At 47.8% G+C, this 22,196-nt stretch overlaps 1 protein-coding gene across 4 annotated transcripts in view; it reads right to left on the bottom strand.

Annotated features, from left to right (window-relative positions):
• The window catches only part of BIRC6 (baculoviral IAP repeat containing 6), a 1,530,571-nt gene that overhangs the window by 1,238,046 nt on the left and 270,329 nt on the right, over window positions 1-22,196 (bottom strand). For all 4 annotated transcript variants that reach the window (XM_033935681.1, XM_033935678.1, XM_033935679.1 and 1 more), the window contains one exon: window positions 9,744-9,826. In XM_033935681.1, coding sequence (XP_033791572.1) covers window positions 9,744-9,826 — 83 coding nt within the window. The remainder of the gene's footprint in view (window positions 1-9,743; window positions 9,827-22,196) is intronic.

The following is a 22,196-nucleotide window of genomic DNA, read 5'->3' as shown; positions in this document are numbered from 1 at the left end:
CTGCTCCCTGCGAGACACGCCCCGAAGCCAGACCAGACACTCGCCGAGACTCTGCTCCCAGCAATGAGAGTGTGCGCCGAGGAGGCACCGGAGGCGGCTCGACCTCGCGGGAGGCTTCCGCGTGCCCAGGATGGATCTTGGAGAGAAGCGTTGGCCCAATTTTAGTAAAGAGCTCGACAAACCTCTGCTCCATCAAGGCATGAAACGACGCCGGCAAAGAGGGATCCACATCAGAAATGGGACCTCCTGTACGGACGTCAGTCAGTTGGCCGCCAGGGGGCTTGGATTTGGAGGCCTTGGGCACCTTAAGCACCACTGGAGGGATAGGAGGCTGCGCTATCTGACCTGAAGAGACATCGGAAGGCACCGCAGCCTGCGTCGAGGTTGAAGCCGGCACAAACAAGGCAGGCTTGAGTAGACTCGAGGCTGAAGGTGTAGAATTGGAAGTCGAAGGCGTGGCACCCTGGGAAGAGGGCCGCACCGGGGACGCCTCCATGCCAAACAGCGACTCCACAAAATACAGCGACGCTTAAACGCACGTGCTGTGAATGTGGAGCAAGGCCGGCACGATTTCGGAAGATGTTGAGGCCCGAGACACTGAAGATAGTGTCGATGCGGGTCCGTCAACGAAATCGCGCGCTGGCACTTGACACACTTTTTAAAACCGGTAACAGGCCGGGACATAGGCCGAAAAAGCTCCGCCGCAAGGTCGAAGCCATGGGGCCGCGGCCACGCGACCTGTCCGGTCAAACGTTCGAATGAATTTTTTTTTTATTTTTTTTTTGGAAAACAACAAAACGCAACGTGAGCCAACAGGAATGAGCAAAAGAACCCAAACCCGCGGGCACAGAAGGCACAAAAAAGGAACTTCGCGCAGAGAGTTCAAAGGCAAACCTCAGCTCCACGGAAGAGAAAGAAATGAGGAGACACGCCCAGTGCATCGGGCGGGAAGGCACTCGCGCATGCAAGGAGTGGGCAACTCGAAACTTCTAAAAGTTTCTACAAGCAAGTATGCTTGTGAGATGTCCGCATCGGGGCTCCATTGGATGACGTCACCCACTAGTGAGAAAACCTGCCTGCTTGTCCTGGGATAATGCGCATGCGTGCTTAGGGTTTTATTATATAAAATATATATATTACTTATACCAGCATATTGAGTGTCGTGAGGCCAGTTATTGAGGGCCCAAACAGGGGGCTTCTCACTCCCCACACCACTCTTGCATCCTCCTTTCCCCCCATAACGCTTTAAATGTTCAGCAGCGTGAGCAGCTTCTCCTGCCTGCTGCTCACACTGGCGTTAGCCTTCCCTCTGATTGAATGGAGAAGAGGTGTTGCTGTACCTGGCAGAAGGGAAAGGAAAAGGTGCTGCACACTTGAGGGGAGGTTTGATAGTGCATAGGGAGAGATCAAATTAGTTGTGTGTGGGTGGGGGAGGGAAGCAGGACCAGAGGAGAAGCAGCATGCAAGAGGAAGAGAGAAAGAAATGTTGGACTGGGAGGAGGATCAGAAAGGAGGAATGGAAGGGATATGGATTGCAGAGAGCAGCAAGGAGGAAGGGAGAGAGAAATGACTAAAGGAAGGAAGAAATACCAGACCAGGGAATGGAAGGGAAGGAGGGGAGTCTGGTAGCGCTATAGAAATGCCAGACTAGGAATGGGGGGCAAGGAAAGAGCGAGATGTTGGACCACTGGGAGAAGGGAGGGAAGGAGAGAGATGTTGGACTACTAGGGGGAGAAGGAGGGAAGGAGAGAGATGTCAAACCATGGAAACAGGAAGGGAAGGAGAGAGATAGCAAGGGAAGGTAAAGTAGATTTTGAGAAGAAAGCAGAAAAATTGAATATTAAGTTAATGCCAAAGATGCATGCAAGGCAAAAAGTGAAGGAGAGAAAAACTGTCAATAGATAAGAAGGCACTGGAAACTTAATTAAAAGCACAGAAAAATAAAAGTACGGTAAATGATTTTATTTTCAATATAGTGATTGAAATGTGTCAGTTTTGAGAATTTATATCTGCTGTGTATATTGTGTGTATATGAAAAATGAATGGAAAAAATTGCATTACAATTAGTAAAGGGAGTGGAATCTGCTGCAGAGCTTGGGTAGACCAAGGACACAGCTTGGGAAATCTGTGGTTGGGGGTACTCAGTTGATATTAGTTAGACTTAGGGAGTACTTAGCTTGAAGTAGTTGAGAAACACTGCTGCAAGCAATCAGCCGGCTCCAGCGCATTTTCTCTCCGGCCTGCTTCCCTGCTGGCACCCCTACTATTGTCTCAGGGCTCGTCTAGAAAGCCTCTGTGTATGCGCGGACTTCGACGTGATAAGTGTCACGCATGCATGTGATGTCATCATGGCGACATCAGCGAATTTCTGGGTGCCTCGAGCCTTGGCCACTACCTTTAGTGTGCCCTGGCTCGAGAAAGTTTGAGAAACACTGTCCTAAAGCAGGGTTTCTCAACCTGTGGTCACAAACCGTAGGGGGTACACGGGCTGACTGCCGATTCCTCCCTGCTGCTGCCTTCCTGCAGCATTTAATTATCCCCCACCGCAACTCTGGGAAGGGAAGGGCCAGGTACATGCAGCAATTGCACATCGTCGGCCCACAAGTCTTCCCACCAATGTCAGAATTGACGTCGGGGGGAAGGCTTGTGGGCCGGCAGCGTGCAATCACTGCACGTGCCTGGCCCTTCCCTTCCCAGAGTTGCGGCAGGGGATAATTAAATGCGGGTAGCAGACTGAGGGGAGAAGGAATCGGTGGCGGGTCAGCTTGGGGGCAGGCAGGCTTCAGGGGAGGGCAGAAGGGAGGAAGGGAGTAGGACAAAAGCTGGAAGGAAGTGAGGGGGAGGGGGCACGAACTCGGGACATAGGAAAGAGGGAGGGAGGAAGGGGGCACTAACTTGGGACATAGGAAGGAAGGAGGGAGGGAACAGAAAGGTCCCTTGTTGGGCCTGAGTGTGTGAGTGAGAGGGAAAGAGATAGTGCACATGGAGAAAGGAAGAGGAAAATTGGGCATAGAGAGGAGTGAGGTAGAGATGCATGGGGAACAGAAGGATGAGAGGGAGAAATGTTGGATATGGTGGTGGAGAGGGAACAGAGAGATAGATTGAAGGGGATGCAAGGGGGAGAAATGTTGGACATAGTGATGGCGGGAGAGATGTGGCATGGTGTTGGAGAGGGGTGATAGAAGGAGAAATGGACAGTGGTGAAAATTGATCTGGGGATGAGAGGAAGAAAAGCTGAACTCATGGAGGGACAGAGAGAGATGTTGGTTGGGGAATGGAATGAGGTCTGGAGGAGAGGAAGCATGTAGGAGGCAGAAAGAAAGACAGAAATAAATATTGGATGCACAGTCAGAAGGAAGTGCAACCAGAGACTCATGAAATCACCAAACAAAGGTAGGAAAACTGATTTAATTTTCAATTTAGTGATCAAAATGTGTCAGTTTTGAGAATTTATATCTGCTGTCTATATTTTGCACTATATTTGTCTATTTTTCTCTAGTTGTACTGAGGTGACATTGCATATTTTAAAGTCATCTGCCTTGACATCTATGAAAAAAATTCGAATATAAAATAAACATTTTCTCTGCGTACAGTGTGCTTTGTGGAGTTTTTTTAATTTTGTGGTTACCATTATGTATTAATAAGATTATATTGTGTGTATATGAAAAATGGATGGAAGAAATTGCATTACAATTAGTATTATTATTATTATGGGGGTGGAGTCGGGGCAGAGTTTGGACGGATTTGGGGCGGAGTTTGGGTAGGGGTACTCAGTTGGTATTTGTTAGGATTAGGGGGTACTTGGCTTAAAAAGGTTAAGAAACTGTCCTAGAGCAGGGGTAGGCAATTCCAGTCCTCGAGAGCCAAAGTCAGGTCAGGTTTTCAGGATATCCACAATAAATAAGCATGAGATAGATTTGCATCTCAAGGAGGAAGTGCATGCAAATCCATCTCATACATATTCATTGTGGAAATCCTGAAAACCTGACCTGGCTCCGGCTCTCGAGAACCAGAATTGCCTACCCCTATCCTAGAGGAATCAAAATCAAAACTATTCGCTCTACAACAGGGATCTCAAAGTCCCTCCTTGAGGGCCGCAATCCATTCAGGTTTTCAGGATTTCCCCAATGAATATGCATGAGATCTATGTGCATGCACTGCTTTCAATGCATACCTGGCCAGCAAAATGGTGGAATCTTTTACCAGCACAATTAAGGAACAGCACTTCCAACTAAAACTTTAATAGAAAGCCTAAAAATCTATCTATTTGAAAAATATCTTACCCCCCCTCCTCCTCCACACAAACAGGCTACAAACTGAGGGGGGGAAAAACCATCTCTCCTATCAGATGAGCAAGCTCCCTACAAACCAGAAAAGAGACACCCTTACCAGAACCATAATATCAAAACTACAACATCAGAAATAGCCAATCTTCGCTCCAAACCATATGCCATAATCATACATCTACACAAACTAAGTTATCTGCGTCATGAACTCTAATGAAATAATGTAATTCCTAGATATGGCCAGGCTTTTGTATACTGTAAATCACATTGAACTCCTGGGACATATTAGCAATCCATAAATACTAATGTAATGCTGGAAAGAATTATTATTTTCTTAGATGAAAAATAGAAAAATCCATATATAACATTAACAGAGGGCAATGTTTCATCTCTAGCTCCATGCCACCCAAAAGATTTATCACCTTTAACTTCCCATAAGCTCTAGGCAATGTACAAACTCTATAACAAATCATCAATAAAAACCAGCTACAAGAGACATGCATTTAGTAAGTTAAAAAATGAAACAACTGGAGAAAGCATGCTGACCATCCTCATGGAAATGGGGATCGATAAGATGCTGGATATATATATAGTTTCTGGTTGCTTCAGAGTTACTATTAAAAATAGGCCTAACTAATGCCATGCCATGCCATACCATACCATAAACTGTTCCAGACAAACCACCGAGAGAGGTGGTGGAGAGTAAAACTAACTGAGTTCAAAGAAGCGTGGGATGAACACAGAGGGTTTAGAATCAGAAAATAATATTAAATATTGAACTAAGGCCAGCACTGGGCAGACTTGCACGATCTGTGTCTGAATATGGTCGTTTGGTGGAGGATGGGCTGGGGAGGGCTTCAATGGCTGGGAGGGTGTAGATGGGCTGGAGTAAGTCTTAACAGCGATTTTGGCAGTTGGAACCCAAGCACAGTACCGGGTAAAGCTTTGGATTCTTGCCCAGATATAGCTAAGAAGAAAAAATTTAAAAATTTAAATTGAATCAGGTTGGGCAGACTGGATGGACCATTCGGGTCTTTATCTGCCGTCATCTACTATATTACTATGTTAACTACCAGATATGTGGTAGGCAAAGCGTGGACATACTCAGGTGTAGCGTGCAAGTTTACACTTAAATTTCCACCAGAAACTGATTTTATTTTCATTTAAAGTATTACAGTATTTCTTAGATTTTTTTTATTTTTTAGATACTTGAGAGCTCTGGTTAATTGAATTCTGGTTAACAGAGAGTTAACTGTATATTTTTTAGGGATAAGATGAGCAGCCAAAGTATTTCCTGCCTTTTTCCCAGGAAAGGGGAGGGGGGGTTCCTTTCTGAACTCAGAACCAATGTCATTAGGTGTTCAAACTCTGCATTATGTGCAAAGAGTATGCACACTTTTACATGCATGTGTGAAGAATTACACATTCACATATTAGTGGGAAATAGTACACACTATTACTGGCAAAAAACATGTCATCATAGACAATAGCCCATCCTTAGTGTTTTTAACTTGTGACCAGGAAAGTAGAAAAGAAGGAAAAGCATGTTACTATGAAAGGAACACTTCTGTGATTGATATGTTTTACTGTACCAAAGTTTCTAAGAGCCCTGCTGAAACTCCTTTTCCCATAGAAACACAATGGGCATATTTGAAGGGAAAGTTTACTTCTTTGCATCACACATTCTGATGCGTCTTCAATGTATTTTTCACCCAAAGCCAAATTTGATTCCCTTAAATTTTCTGTTTTGCTACCAGACACATACATTTTTTAATATAGAAATTTGAGAACTGAACAAATGTCAGAAGTTTAATTACAGATATGTTTACTACTACTACTACTATTTAACACTTCTATAGCACTGAAGGGTGTACCCAACGCTGTACATTTTGGCATTATGACAGTCCCTTCTCGGAACAGCTTACGATCTATCTTGGACAGACAGACATGACAGAGAGCTGGGGATGCAAAACCCAAAAAGGAGAGTTTAGAGTTGAAAGCAGTCTCAAAGAGGTGAGCTTTTAACTTGGACTTGAATACTGCTAGAGACTAGAGAGCTGCACGGGAACGGGGACGACGGGCATCCCTCGGGTTCCCCTTTCGGGTCACGGGGATCCCATGGGGACGCCCCCTAGGGTCGCGGGAATCCCGTGGGGACGCCCCCTAGGGTCGCGGGGATCCCGTGGGGACGCCTCCGAGGGTCGCGGGGTTCCTGCGGGGCTGGATGTACTCAGTCGCGCAGCTCTTCTTCTCTCTACCTGCTCTGCTTACAGCACAGAGCCGAACGGAAGTCTTCCCGACGTCAGCGCTGACGTCGGAGGGAGGGAGGGCTTCAGCGCTGACGTCGGGAAGACTTCCGTTCGGCTCTGTGCTGCAGGCAGGGCAGGTAAGGAGACGGAGAGTAGCCTCGCGGTTCGAGTGGCTACCAAGGGAGGGGGCAATCCGCCCCGGATGCAGCACAGCCGGCCATGTCCCTTTACTTTTGTGGCGCTTCCCCGACCGACCGACAACAGCCCCGGTCTGACAATCCTCCCTGCCCTGTAGCCGCGAATCTAAATTACCTTCTTACAGCAGATTCGCAGTTAAGGGCAGGGAGGTTTGTCGGACCGGGGCTGTTGTCGGTCGGTCGGTCGGGGAAGCGCCACAAAAGTAAGGGGACCTGGCCGGCTGTGCTGCACCCGGGGCGGGAGAGGAGGGGGGAGAAGGACGCTGAAAGCACTGGAGAAGACAAAGGGGTGGAGAAAGACGCTGAAAGGCCATGGGGAAGACGGGCCGGAGGGGGGGGGGAAGGACTCTGAAAGCACTTGTGGAAGACAGAGGAGGGAGAAGGACACTGAAAGCACATAGGGAAGACAAAGGGGTGGAGAAGGACGCTGAAAGGCCATGGGAAGGGCGGGGGGGAAGGACTCTGAAAGCACTTGTGGAAGACAGAGGGGGGAGAAGGATGCTGAAAGCACATGGGGAAGACAAAGGGGTGGAGAAGGACGCTGAAAGGACATGGGGAAGACAGAGAGGGAGAAGGACGCTGAAAGGACATGGGGAAGCAGAGGGGGGAGAAGGACACTGAAAGCACATGGGGAAGACAGAGGGGGGAGAAGGACGCTGAAAGGAAATGGGGAAGAGAGAGTAGGGAGAAGACGCTGGCAGGGAAGAAGACAGATACCAGACTATGGGGGGAGCGGAGGGAAGAAGATGGGTGCCAGACCAATTTGGAAGGGGGAAGAAAGGGAGAGGCACAGTAACAGAGCAAATGATGCAGAAGGAAGAGAGACAGTGGATGGAAGGAATTGAATGAGAACATGAGGAAAGCAGAAACCAGGAAACAAAGGTAGGAAAAGAATTCTATTTCTTTTTTTTTTTTTTTTTTGTTTCAGGATAAAGTAGCATATTAGTTGTGTTGATAAAAATTTATACTAAATGTAAAGACGCATTGAAAATACTGCTATGATAGCCTAGGACCATTCATACCACGTTATAACATCACACCATCAATATATGAAATTATAAAACAACGGAGAAAAATAAACCTCAAGTGTGAGAGGCCGGGACTACACAAGTACCCGAGTCTATTCACATCATCACTGGTTTATAAAAAAACTCCGTGTACATTTAAATCAATACTTCTTCATTCACACTCAATAATTTTTTAAGAGTTTTCAAGGAATATTTTCAAAAATGTTTCAGGGTGATATATAGAAACCTATTCATGGCATGAACCAAATCCCAAACTAATCATTAACAGCACGAGGGCTACAGCTCAGCTAAACAGGTGTATGCAATTTGTTGAGGCATGGAAGATTGGAGCACAAGAATGAGAACACAAAACCACTCATCTGAAAAAACCGGAGTGTCCCAAACGATTCTCAGTCCTTTGTCCCGTCCCAAACTTCACGCACTCTAACAGTAAGAATGACAGAACATAAGAGTTGTTTAAATACTCGTAAATTAACGGCCCCGATTGTAGCACATTGTGTACAACAAGATCACAGGTTTGAGAACTTAAAATGTTGTGTGATTGAGAAGTTGCCCATATCTTTAAGGAGAGGAGACATTAGGAGAGTGCTCTGGCAGAAGGAGCAGTTATGGATAGATCGTTTACAAACCTTGGAGCCTAAGGGTCTAAATACTTGTCATGAATGGCAACCTTTCTTCTGAACGTTAGATTGTCTTTAGAACTTTAAGATCGCTAATCTTAAATTTATCTGTAATACAGAGAGTTTATTTGGTGTGTGAATGGCTGGGGCTTAGCCTATCACGCATCACGTTTGTGTGATGACGTCAAGACGCCCGGTTCGTAAGTTGTTTTATTCGAACCGGGCGCGTCTCGCAGTCCCAACACTATTCTGAGAGAAGCCAGCTGCAAGTTTGTATGGCGTTGAAGGAAGCAGGAGTTTCTTTTGGACATTGGATCTTTCCCCTGATGTAGCCTTTCAGGCGAAACAGAAGGACTTTTCTGTCCAAAAAAAGGGACGGGACAAAGGACTGAGAATCGTTTGGGACACTCCGGTTTTTTCAGATGAGTGGTTTTGTGTTCTCATTCTTGTGCTCCAATCTTCCATGCCTCAACAAATTGCATACACCTGTTTAGCTGAGCTGTAGCCCTCGTGCTGTTAATGATTAGTTTGGGATTTGGTTCATGCCATGAATAGGTTTCTATATATCACCCTGAAACATTTTTGAAAATATTCCTTGAAAACTCTTAAAAAATTATTGAGTGTGAATGAAGAAGTATTGATTTAAATGTACACGGAGTTTTTTTATAAACCAGTGATGATGTGAATAGACTCGGGTACTTGTGTAGTCCCGGCCTCTCACACTTGAGGTTTATTTTTCTCCGTTGTTTTATAATTTCATATATTGATGGTGTGATGTTATAACGTGGTATGAATGGTCCTAGGCTATCATAGCAGTATTTTCAATGCGTCTTTACATTTAGTCTGACTTACACGATTGAATTCCCACATATATTTGATAAAAATTTATAAACATTAGAGGCTCTGGTAGAAACCCGTTTACAAAGTATGTATTCTTCCCAATTAATATTTCCAAATTAATAAAGTCTTTTTGCTTTTTGTAAATGGGTTTCTACCAGAGCCTTTAATTCAGTAGCATAATTAAATGAAATAACTATTTCTGAAGTTTATAGGGACGGGCGGGGACGGAGGGTATTCCTCGCGGGGACGGGTGGGGACGGAGGGATTCCTCACGGGGACGGGTGGGACTTTGGCGGGGATGGGTGGGATTTCTGTCCCCGCGCAACTCTCTACTAGAGATGGAGCCCGCTGTAGGGATTCAGGCAGTTTATTCCAAGCATATGGCGCAGCAAGACAGATAATTAGTGATAAGTCAGTTCTAACTATTGGTAGACAATGGTTAAATTAAACAGATTTACCAATACCACGTTAACATATGTAAAAACAGGAAAGAACACAATCACCCACATATAGTTAAACTCACCAAGGTTCATCTGTAGGTTCCCAGCAAACCAGACATACACTACATGTGAAACACATGGCTCTGTCATCTCCTGAGGAAGCAGGCTAGGAGGTAGAAAAGTGAAATGTAACATACATTCAGCAATGGTGGCATAAATGCATTCTATTGCAGTTAATTGGCCAAAGTAATCACACTATTTTCCATGAAATATAAGTGAGTGAAGGAAATTCAACATAATTCCCATGAAGTAAGAAAACAACTATTTAGACTAGAGGCTGGCCAAAACCATTTGTTTTGGTTCTATCTGAAACCCAATCTGCAGCAAGATTCACCACTTAGTTTTGGTTGGAACTGAAGCTGAAAGTGGCTCAATCCCTCCTGACAGAAAATGCACGCTACTGCTCCCCCACCCCCCCAAACACACACACCCTGGGCAGAGACCTGGCTCCCAGAGCTGCCTGGCCTTAAACCTTGGTAGTCTAATAGCCTCTTTGGGGGCAGGAACGGTGCCCATCTGCAGGTACCAATCTTAAAATAGTTGCTGGTACCCTCACAGCAGTCTTGCAAGACTGCCACAGGAAGTCTCAGCAGCTATTATGATTCAGTAGCAAGCAGACCACTTGTGAATTTACTGGGCAGAGATTTAGTTGCCAAACTGAAAATCATAATCACCTGCAACCCCCCTGCCTCCCCTTCAGTGGAGGTTGAGGAATTGCCACTGATTTGTGGGCCCATATGCTAAAAGAGAGGTTCAGTTGGCCCACATTTCCGCTTCATCCCTGAATCTGCTGTGTTAATGACACATCATGCTGCCTAACTTTGCAAACCACTGGAGGAAGACTACATTCCATGTGCCTGCATTAAATCGCTCATTGTCCATGCTGGATTATGGATGAGTGCAATGTGATCTGAGTATGACCCCCACCCCAACCTCTTTCTGGAAATGGTTTGGGCATGAATAATATGACCATTTATTTTTTTCATCAAAGCGGGACATCTATTAATTGTTAGTCCCACCCCCCAATCCCACCCCCATTTCTTCCATTCATTTTTCATATACACATAGGGCTCCTTTTACTACGGTGCATTAAGGCTTTAATGCGCGGAATAGCACATGCTACATTGCCTCGCACGCTAGACCTTAACGCCAACATTGAGCTGGCATTAGTTCTAGAAGCGTAGCGTGTGGTAATCTCCTGCGTGTGCTAAAAACACTAGCACACCTTAGTAAAAGGAGCCCATATCATCTTAATAATGCATAATGGTAACCATAAAATTTTAAAAAAAACCTACAAAGCACACTATACGCAGAGAAAATGTTAATCATCATTTATATTTGAGGGAATTTCAAAGATGTCAAGGCAGATGACATGCCACCTCAGTAACTAGTAAATATGCAATGTCACCTCAGTAACTAGAAAAATAGACAAATATAGTGCAAAATATAGACAGCAGACATAAATTCTCAAAACTGACACATTTTGATCACTAAATTGAAAATAAAATCACTTTTCCTATCTTTGTTGTCTGGTGAGTCTCTGGTTGCACTTCCTTCTGACTGTACATCCTTTCTTTCTTTCATTTCTTTCTCTTTCACCGAAAGAGTAGTGGATCATTGGAACAGACTCCCACTCCAGGTGATAAAGGCCAGCAGCGTGACGGATTTTAAGAGAAAATGGGATACTCACGTGGGATCTTTAAGGGAGTAAATTCAGGGGAGGGGATACTTGGAATGGGCAGACTTGGTGGGCTATAGCCCTTTTCTGCTGCTTTTTTCTATGTTTCTATGTTTCTTTTTTTCTTACTCTCTCCCTGCCCCCTTTCTTTTGGTCTTTCTTTCTCTCTCTCTCCCTGCCCCCCCCTTTCTTTCTTTCTCCCTGATCCCCCTTTCTTTCTTTCTGTCTTCCTCTTCTCTCCCTGCCCCCCCCCCCCCAGTCACCACCGATTTCTCCAAGCAAAAGGCCAGGTGCGTGCAATGACTGCACAAGCCTCCCCCCCCCACCACATCAATTCTGACATCAGAGAATAAGTTCCGGGCCAGTCTGGAATATCCTCTCCGATGTCAGACTTGACTTTGGGGGGGCGGGGGAAGGCTTGTGCAGTTGCTAAACGCACCTGATTTGTTCCTGGGCGATCGACTTGCCCTACATTCATATTTTTACCATGATCTCGTGAAGGTTGTTGCAGACACGAGGACAAAACTATGAGTGCCTGTGGGGCTCTGCCAGGTACTAGCACTGTAGGCTTTTGCGGGAGTCTGAAAGAGAGAAAGCTTTGCCGGCGCTGGCCGAGGTGTGCTCTGAGGGAGGGGAAGCTGAGAAAGGCTGCCTCAGGTTGTCAAAGGGAAACAAGCGGGTTGATTCGTTTTGGGCACTCCTGCACTAGGGAGAACACTTCAGTGGGTTGCTAAACAACGGGACATTTCAGTGTCCCGAAGCTGTGCTTTGGGACAATGGGACAAGCTAATTAAAAATGGGAGAGTCCCATTCAAAAAGGGACATATGGTCACCTTAGGCATGAATCATATTCCAGGCCCAAGAGACATCCAAGGGTAGCTGCTGGTAAGCTATCTGCTCTTACTTGCCCAGATGTAGGAGAACAAAGAGAAGAAGTCCACCAGATTCCTTGCCACCCACCCCTGTTGGAGGGTACTTACGTTACGTTACATTACATTACATTAGGAACTTCTATTCCGCCTATACCTTGCAGTTCAAGGCGGATTACAAAAGAGCTAACTGGACATTTCCAGTGAAGTTACAATAGTTTTGGGTTTTTGGGGGGGTTTTTTTGGTTACAAGGGAGGAGATGACCTGGATTAATTCCGGAAGAACTTGCAAATTGGATATTAAATTGACTGTACGTTACTGTGTGATATAACAAATAGATTACAATTAGAGTACAAATAAGATTACGTTACATTTCAGGGATCTGAATACTTGGTTGGTGTACTTGGAAATGGGATCTGCTTCTTGTTCCCATGGATGTCCTCTCTGCCCCTGAATCACCAACTTCACTCTGACATTCCCCAGGAAGTTTGGTCTACAAAGTCAGACCCCTATGGATGTGCCCATTATGTCCGGGAAGTAGAAATAGTTTTAAAACCAGATACTGAGGACCTAAAGTTCGTCGGTACTAGTGCTGCCCGATTCAGGGAAAAAAATTTTTTATTTGATTCGATACAGCCTATTGAATTGGTTTTTCGATTTGATTTTCCTTCCCAATTGGGTGTTTTTTGTTGTTGTTTTTTTCAAACATCCTGGTGGGTTTATTTTATATCTTCTTCACCCCCTTTACCTTCTCCTAATCACACTGGCGCTGTGGTGTAAACAAACAAAAAAGACTTTTCCTCTCTCTGTTAAATCCTAGCTCATGTTTGCGGTCTAACACCAGCTCTGGCAGGATACACGTTTCAAATCTGACATATTGTAATCAGAAAACAGAAAATAAAATTAGTTTCTCCCTCCTTCCCCATCACCCCAGGGTTCACCATCTCTCCCTTTCTTTTCCCAACTACCCTCCTATCCAGTATCTCTATCCCCCATCCCTTGTGTTCAACTTCTCTCCCTTTCTGTTCCTTCCCTCCCTAAATCCCATTGTCCATCATCTCTCTCCTTCTCCTCTATTTTTAGACCCATTATTTCTTTCACCCCCCCCAAAGTCCGGCATATGCACATCTCTTTGACCCCCCCTTCCCTCCCCCTCCATGTACTTCTACACCAGGGCCCCCCTCCCCTGAAAGTCTGTCCCCCCCTGAAGCCCTGCACCTCCTCCTGAAGGCTTGTACCCCACCCCTGAAGGCCTGCCTGTCCCCCCTGAAGGCCTACGCCACCATCCCTGAAGGCCTGTTTCCCCCTTGAAGGCTTGTCCCCCCCCTTAAAGGCTGTCCCCCCCTTAAAGGCCTGCATCCCACCCCTTAAAGGCCTGCATCCTACCCCTTAAAGGCCTGCCTGACCCCCCTGAAGGCCTGCCTGACCCCCTTGAAGGCCTGCCTGACCCCCCTGAAGGCCTGTGCCACCATCCCTGAAGGCATATCCCCCTCTTTGAAGGCCTGTCCCCCCCCCCCACCCTGACCCCTATAAGGTAAACGGTGAGGGGAAGCCAGGGGGAAGCGGGAGGCCAGAGGGGAAGCCGGACGCCACCACTTCCCAACTGACCTTCCCCCCTCGCCCTCTAAAGCAGATGCAGCAGCGGACGGCCAGCAAGAGCAGCGCTGCCACTCCTGTTTTAGGAGGCGAGGGAGGGGGGTCAGCCGAATTGGGAAGCCAATTTTTTTTTGTTTGTTTTAACTCGATTCGAATCGATTCACCCGAAGTGAATCGGTGAACCGATTCAAATCGTGAATTGGGCAGCGCTAGTCAGTACCCTATATCCAGGGGCCATAGAAGGCATTAAATCTAAAATTGCTTCCCTAGGAAAACATGGGATAATCACCTACACACCAATTTGTCCCATAAAGAAATCCAGTTGCAAGTGGCACTTTGTGCAAGACCTGAGAGTTCTCAATCAAGTGCAGTGTTCTCCCTAGCGTGTTTCAGCCGGGCACATCACCCATCTACTACCCTGTAGATGGGTAGTAGTAGATTCTCCAGAAGGGGGGGGGGGAGAAAAAAAAAAAAAGAGAGTCCAGGGCCAGACTTGCTGTGCTTTTCCCTCTTTGATCACATTAGTACTCTTAGTGACTCTGTGCAGTGCTGCGTACATCTGAGAGCGCTATAGAAATATTTAATAGCAGTAGGTCCTCCTGAAAGGGGGGGGAAAAAAGAGTCCAGGGCCAGACTTGGCTGTGCTTTTCCCTCTTTCATCACATTAGTACTCTTAGTGACTCTGTGCAGTGCTGCGTACATCTGAGAGCGCTATAGAAATATTTAATAGCAGTAGGTCCTCCTGAAAGGGGGAAAAAAAAGAGTCCAGGGCCAGACTTGGCTGTGCTTTTCCCTCTTTGATCACATTAGTACTCTTAGTGACTCTGTGCAGTGCTGCGTACATCTGAGAGTGCTATAGAAATATTTAATAGCAGTAGGTCCTCCAGAAAGGGGAAAAAAGAGTCCAGGGCCAGACTTGGCTGTGCCTTTCCCTCTTCTTTCATCACAGAGTGTTTGGGGCAGGTTAAGCCCAGACGAGCAAAAAATAAAAATCCTTGTAGCACTCACTGGTTCCTGTTAAAGTGACACATCTGCCATTCCTTTTTTTGTTCATATCTTGCCCTACTGTAGTGTAAGTGTGCACTGAATATCCAATAGACTCCCACGTTACCACTCAAAAGTCTTATTCATAGGTACTTTTCATTTTACCAACATGAGTAAAAAAAAGTGTTCAGAAAACAACACTGCTCAGTTATTTCAGAAAAGAGACGCCACAAACCAATGAAGGTGCAGCGTCAACTGCTGATGTGGCAATTTCAGACAAAGACATTGCAGAGGCTGGTCCATCAGGGGAAATCTTTTCAGCACACACTCTGCCAATTGATAAATCTAAGCACCGCTTATCCGGCAAAAACAAACAATGGTTTAAAGAGTTTGATTGGCTAATGGTCAAAGAAAATGGTATGTGGTGCTCATTGTGCATGAAATATTTAAAAAAAAAAAACACCTCCCAAGGAGGGAGTTACCTTGGGTAAATGTGCCATGCACAAGAATTCGAAAAGAAAGCTTGCTGGACCATGAAAAAAGTAAAACACACATTGAGTCTTCTTCTGATCTTTTAGGAAAGCATGTACTAGAGCAAACTGGAATCGGTCAAATTGAAAGATCTGTATCTATGTTAAATATCTTACAGAGAGATGCCTTTGTGGGAGCTTTAAGATCCGTGTATTGGTTGGCAAAAAATGAGTTACCACATACAACGTTGTTTGAAAAGCTGTTGGAACACTGTAAAGAAATGGGTTGTTCCTTTTTAGAACATCTCAATGTTGGTAAAAATGCACATTACACCTCAGAAAGAATAATGCAAGAGCTGCTGGATGTCTTAGAATCAGAAGTAAAGTCTAACATACTGAGAAATATGACGCTGAAAATTTTTTCAGTATTCTGTGTGATGAAACCACAGACATTTCAGTTGTAAAACAATTAATTATTTACATTAAATATGTTTGCCAGGTCACTAAACAGGTCAAAATTAGTTTTGTATCAACCCGCAATATGAGTGATGGCAAAGCGGAGACTATAACCAACACACTGAGTGAGATTATGGACATACTAGGCTTGAAAACTGCTAATCTGGTTGGACTAGGGTCAGATGGAGCAGCTGTTATGATTGGGAAACAGAAAGGTGTGGCAAAACTGCTTAAAGATAAAACATCTGACAACTGCCACTGTGTAAACCATCGATTGGCCCTTGCAAGTGCCCAAGCAGCAGCTGCCATACCTTATTTAACAAAACTGAATGACATTTTAAGGCAGCTTTTCTATTTCTTCCAAAATTCATCAGTTAGGATGGCTGGTTTAACAGAAATGCAAAATATTCTGAACATTCCCCAGATTAAGCTGAAAATGGCCAGTGACACTAGATGGCTGTCTCATCTCTGTAGTACAGTCACTACGACAGTGCATGATGAGTGTCATAGCTGCGCTGGAAAGAGAGGCCACTGAACGAAATGACATCACAGCTGAAGGATTAAGCAGATGTATTATAACGTACAAATTTGTTTCCTCTCTGATGATGCTTTCAGATGTATTATCTTTGTTGTCCAACTTATCTAAGGCTTGGCAAAGGCAAGATGTCAATCTTACCGAAATTGAGCCAATTTTGCTCGCCACAAAATTGTCCATCATGCAGTTGAAAGACACTCCTGGGAGATATTTTCAAAGCCTTCATCTTTGTCTGGCAGAAGAATGGTCAGATCTCTGCATTGTCTATACATAGAGTGATGTAATGACATTCAAAATTGCAAAATATGATAAATACCTAGAGACAGTTGTGAAGCACCTAGATGCAAGATTCCCTGACATGCCAATTATTTCCAGCTTTTCAAAAGTTTTCAATGCAGAAACTCACGATTCAAGTGAGTCTGCTGAAATTCTTTTTGCTCATTACTCCAAAAATGGTAGCCCTCCAATTTTAAAATATGAAAGTAGCAGGCAAGAATGGCCAGTTGCATCAAAAATGATCAGAAGTCATTCATACAAAGACTTCAATCCAAAACAAATTTTATTAAAAATGGCAACAACATTAGCGCTCAAAGAGTCGTTTCCAAATTTAGCCAAACTAGCTCATATTGGGCTAGTGATCCCAGTGAGCACAGCTGAATGCGAAAGGGGGTTTTCTGCCCTTAAAAGATTCAAGTCATGTTTGAGAAATCGCATGTATCAAAGCACGCTAAATAATCTCATGCTGATCTCCTTGGAGGGCCCAGATCCTGAGGACTTTGATTATGGGAAAGCTGCAGACAAAGCACAGTTACTTACCGTAACAGGTGTTATCCAGGGACAGCAGGCATATATTCTCACACATGGGTGACGTCATCTACGGAGCCCCAGCGCGGACAGCTTTTCAAGCAAACTTGCTAGAAGTTTCAAGTTTGCACACTGCACCACGCATGTGCTAGCCTTCTTGCCCACTAGAGGGCGCATCTCCACCTCGTGGTCCTCAGTTCCATATCAAGCAAAGAAAAGCCATCCCCGGGGAGGTGGGCGGGTTGTGAGAATATATGCCTGCTGTCCCTGGATAACACCTGTTACGGTAAGTAACTGTGCTTTATCCCAGGACAAGCAGGCATGATATTCTCACACATGGGTGACCTCCAAGCCAACCAGAAAGAGGGTAGGTGGGAGGATGGCAATTTAGGAAAACAGGTTACGTAACACCGACTGGCCAAACCGGCCGTCACTCCTGGACAAGGAGTCCAGACAGTAGTGGGAGGTGAACGTATGAACCGAAGACCAGGTGGCAGCTTTACATATGTCCTCCATAGGAGTAGAACGGAGGAAAGCAACCGAAGCTGCCATCGCCCGGACCTTATGCCCCGTGACTCGACCCGAGAGCGGGAGACCAGCCTGAGCGTAACAAAAAGAGATACAAGCAGCTAACCAGTTGGACAAGGTACGCTTGGAAACCGGATGTCCTACCCGATTAGGATCAAAGGACAAAAACAATTGAGGAACCTTCCGATGAGACTTAGTACGTTGGAGATAAAAAGCCAACGCCCTCTTACAGTCAAGCGTGTGAAGCGCCGCCTCACCAGGATGAGAATGGGGCTTCGGGAAAAATACCGGAAGAACAATGGACTGATTGAGGTGGAAATCAGACACAACCTTAGGCAAAAATTTGGGATGGGTGCGAAGAACCACCTTGTCATGATGAAACACAGTGAAAGGAGGATCCGCAACCAAAGCCTGTAGCTCGCTAATCCGACGAGCGGACGTGAGCGCAATCAAAAAGACCACTTTCCAAGTAAGAAACTTAAGAAGAGATTTGTCGATAGGCTCAAAAGGTGGTTTCATCAGTTGAGCCAAGACCACATTAAGATCCCACACTACAGGAGGAGGTTTCAGAGGAGGATGAACATTCACAAGGCCCCTCATGAAACGAGACACCAGAGGATGCAGAGAGAGGGAACGACCCTCGAGATGTTGATGGAATGCAGCAATGGCACTAAGATGCACTCGAATGGAAGTCGTCTTCAGACCAGAATTCGACAGATGCAACAGATATTCCAGCACCGAAGACACAGGCACCGAACTCGGGTCCAGGTGGTTCGAGGAGCACCAGGATGAAAATCTGGTCCACTTCTGGGAATAACAAAGCCTAGTCGAGACCTTCCGAGAGGCCTCCAAAATTTCCCGTACTGACTGAGAAACAGGAACCGAAGTCAAGGGGAAAGGAACCAAGCCGTCAGATGTAAAGACTGAAGATTGGGATGTAACAGCGAACCCCGACTCTGAGACAGCAGAGAGGGAAAGACAGGCAAAAGCAGAGGCTCCCTGACACTGAGTTGAAGAAGCAGGGAGAACCAGTGCTGTCTTGGCCAACGAGGCGCAATGAGAATCATAGTAGCTTTGGTCGATTTTAGATGAACCAGCGTTCTCAAAATCAGAGGAAAAGGAGGGAACGCATAAAGGAACCTCCCCTCCCAGTCGAGAAGAAATGCATCGGCCTCGAGACGGTCCCGGGAGTACACCCGAGAACAGTAGAGGGGTAGTTTGTGAGTCTCGGGTGAAGCAAACAGATCCACCTGAGGAGTCCCCCAGCGGGTCGAAGACTTCGCGTAGAACCCGGGAGTTCAGCGACCACTCGTGCGGCTGGAGAAGACGACTGAGTTTGTCTGCCAGACAATTCAGCTCCCCCTGAATGTAAACCGCCCGCAAGAAGATGTTCTGAGAGACGGCCCATGTCCAAAGGCGCAGGGCTTCCTGGCACAGAGGCCAAGAGCCCGTCCCCCCTTGCTTGTTTACGTAATACATGGCCACCTGGTTGTCCGTCCGAACGAGAACCACTTGATCGCGCAGGAGGTGACCGAAGGCCCGAGCAGCCAGATAAATGGCACGAAGCTCCAACACGTTGATGTGACACCGACGATCCGCAGCCGACCATAGGCCCTGCGTTCGCAGACCGTCCAGATGAGCCCCCCACGCATACTCCGAACAGTCCGTCGTCAGGACCTTGCGATGCGGAGGGACGCGAAAGAGCAAACCCCCGGACACATTGGTAGAGTTGGTCCACCAACGGAGCGAGCGTCTGAAAGACGGAGTCACAGTCAAGTGTCGAGATACTGGGTCGCGGTCCTGACGCCATTGCGAGGCCAAGGTCCACTGAGGTATCCTCAGATGCAACCGGGCAAATGGGGTCACTTGGACCGTCGACGCCATGTGCCCCAAAAGCACCATCATACGTTGAGCCGACACTACCTGCAGTTGCGAAACCTGCCGGCCCAAGCGAAGCAGTGCCTCCAGCCGTGGAGAAGGGAGGAAGGCACGGAGGAAACAGTGTCCAGCACGGCTCCTATAAACTGGAGGGATTGAGTCGGGCGCAAGTGAGACTTGGGAAAGTTCACCTCGAATCCTAGACCCTGAAGAAGCGTGATAGTCTGTTGGGTCGCTGAAATAACTCCTTCCCTTGTCGGGGCCTTGATCAGCCAATCGTCCAGATAGGGAAAGACCTGCAACCCCCGGGAGAGCAGAGCAGCCGCGACCACCACCATACATTTCGTGAACACCCGAGGGGACGAAGCCAGACCGAAGGGTAGTACACGGTACTGCAGGTGCAACTCCCCGACCTGAAATCTTAAAAACTTCCGAAAGTCGGGATGCACCGGAACATGGGTGTACGCTTCCTTCAAATCTAGGGAGCACATCCAGTCCCCCTCGTCCAATAGAGGATACAGAATCGGAAGCGATAACATACGGAACTTCTCCCTGACCAGGAACTTGTTGAGCTTCCGGAGGTCCAAAATGGGGCGCAAGTCCCCGGTCTTCTTTGGGACCAAAAAGTAACGGGAATAAAATCCCTGGCCCTGCTGATCGAGAGGCACCAATTCGACCGCCCGGAGGCTCAACAAGGCCCTGGCTTCTTCTATGAGAAGGGCCAACTGGCTCCGATTGGACGGGCACGCCCCGGGAGGCATGTCTGTAGGCTGCCTGGAGAAGTTTAACGAATAGCCCTCTGAGACGGTCCGGAGCACCCATGCGTCTGACGTAATCCCTGACCAAGCCCTGGCAAAAGCCGTGAGCCGACCCCCCAATGGGGAGGGGGTTGGGCGACCTCGCGGCGGGGGCCAGCCCCCAGCCGCTCATCCCGTCAAAAGGACGGCGCTGGCTTGGATGCCCCCTGCGCAGCGGGCTTGGAGGGCCCCCCCCCTACCCTGTTGGGTTGGACGTCGGGGTGGAGGCCTTGAAAAGGCCGGTGTCGATTTTTGAGGATACCGCCTAGGAGGCTGTCTAAATGGCCTCTGAGGCGACGGCTTAGGCTTCGGGCGAACCAGAGACGCCAAAGAGCGCTCTTGGTCAGAAAGCCGCTTGGTAGCCGCCTCTAAGGAGTCGTCGAATAACTCCGACCCGACGCAGGGTAGATTGGCCAATCGCTCCTGCAGGTTGGGGTCCATCTCGAGGGTCCGCAGCCACGCCAACCGGCGCATGGCTACCGCAGAAGCCGATACCCATGAGGCAAGCTCAAATGCGTCGTATACCGCATGAAAGAGATAGAAACATAGTTGGGACAGGTTCGACACAAAAGTGGCAAACCTATCCCTGTGCGAATCCGGGATCACCCCCTGAAAGTCAGGCAGATCCTTCACCATTGATCTGAGGTAGGAAGAATAGGCGAAAGCATAGTTGAGGACCCTCGTGGCCATCTGGGAATTAGCATATAGACGACGGCCGAATTTATCGAGGGTCCGACCCTCTCTCCCAGGGGGGACCGCCGCAGAGACCCTAGAAGGCTGCGAACGCTTAAGAGCCGACTCCACCAGGAGCGACTGATGGGAGAGCTGCCCCTTGTCAAACCCCTTAGGGGGAAGTGTCCGGTATTTGGATTCCATCTTGGTGGGCACTACCGCAACTGTAAGAGGGGTCTCAAGGTTCCGCAGCAAGGTCTGAAGGAGGACCTTGTTCAGCGGCAGGCGGGGGGATTCCCGCTGAGGGGCAGGAGAATCCTGTTCCTCCAAAAATTCTTTGGTATAGTGTGACCCCGCCAACAGGTCCACCCCCAGAGCCTTCGCCATGTCATGGACAAATTTTGAAAAAGAAGATGTCCGTGCGGGCGGAGAGGGTGACCGAGACTTCTCAACGGAGCCGAAAGGAGAGGCCTGGCGAGAATACCCGATCCCCACACCGGATCCCGAACCCCACGAGGCACGATCCCTTGACCTCGAAGGGGTTGGGGACACAGCCCGCCGAAGAGACCCCCTGGGGGAACCCCCCGGAGTACGGGGTACGGAGGCCCGTCCCTTCCGCCCCGGCGAGGAGGCACGGGAACTCTCCCGGATCGGGGACCGCAAGAGATCGGGGTTGTCGAGGCGGAGTTCCTCGACCCGCAAAGCCCCGCCCTCGGGCGTCGTCGAGCGATGACTCCTCCGAGGCGAGGCCCGAGACCGCTTGGCCTTTTTTAGGCGGTGCTTCGCCCGAGGCTTGCTCGAGGGCGACGAACCCCGGGAAGACCTCGGGGACGAGGACGAGGAGATCCGGCGTACCCGGCGCTGCTTGTCTCGGGACCGCACACTGACCTCAGGCTGTCTCACCGAGGTCGGATCCGAGGGAAGCGTCGAGGTCGAGGCCGAGGGAGCTTCGGCCGCTGAAAGGCCGGTGCCCGAGGCCGAGGTCGCCAACTGTGGGGCCGCGGAGACCGAAGGCGTCGAGGCCGAAGCCTGCTGCAGGGTCTCAATGGCCCCGGAGAGCTCCGAGGAAATTAAAGCTCGAAGCAATTCCTGGAATGCCGGGATCGTGAGACCCGGAGGCAACACCTGGGGGCGCTCCGCAGAGGGCGACCTCGGTCTCGAGTATTCCCTCGGGGCTAACCCTTTAGACACCTTGGACTGGGCAGAGG

Source organism: Geotrypetes seraphini, chromosome 3 (assembly GCF_902459505.1).
Source record: "Geotrypetes seraphini chromosome 3, aGeoSer1.1, whole genome shotgun sequence".
Taxonomy (NCBI): Eukaryota; Metazoa; Chordata; class Amphibia; order Gymnophiona; family Dermophiidae; genus Geotrypetes; species Geotrypetes seraphini.
The sequence above is the reverse complement of the archived record's forward strand: the minus strand, read 5'-3'. Positions and strand labels throughout refer to the sequence as shown.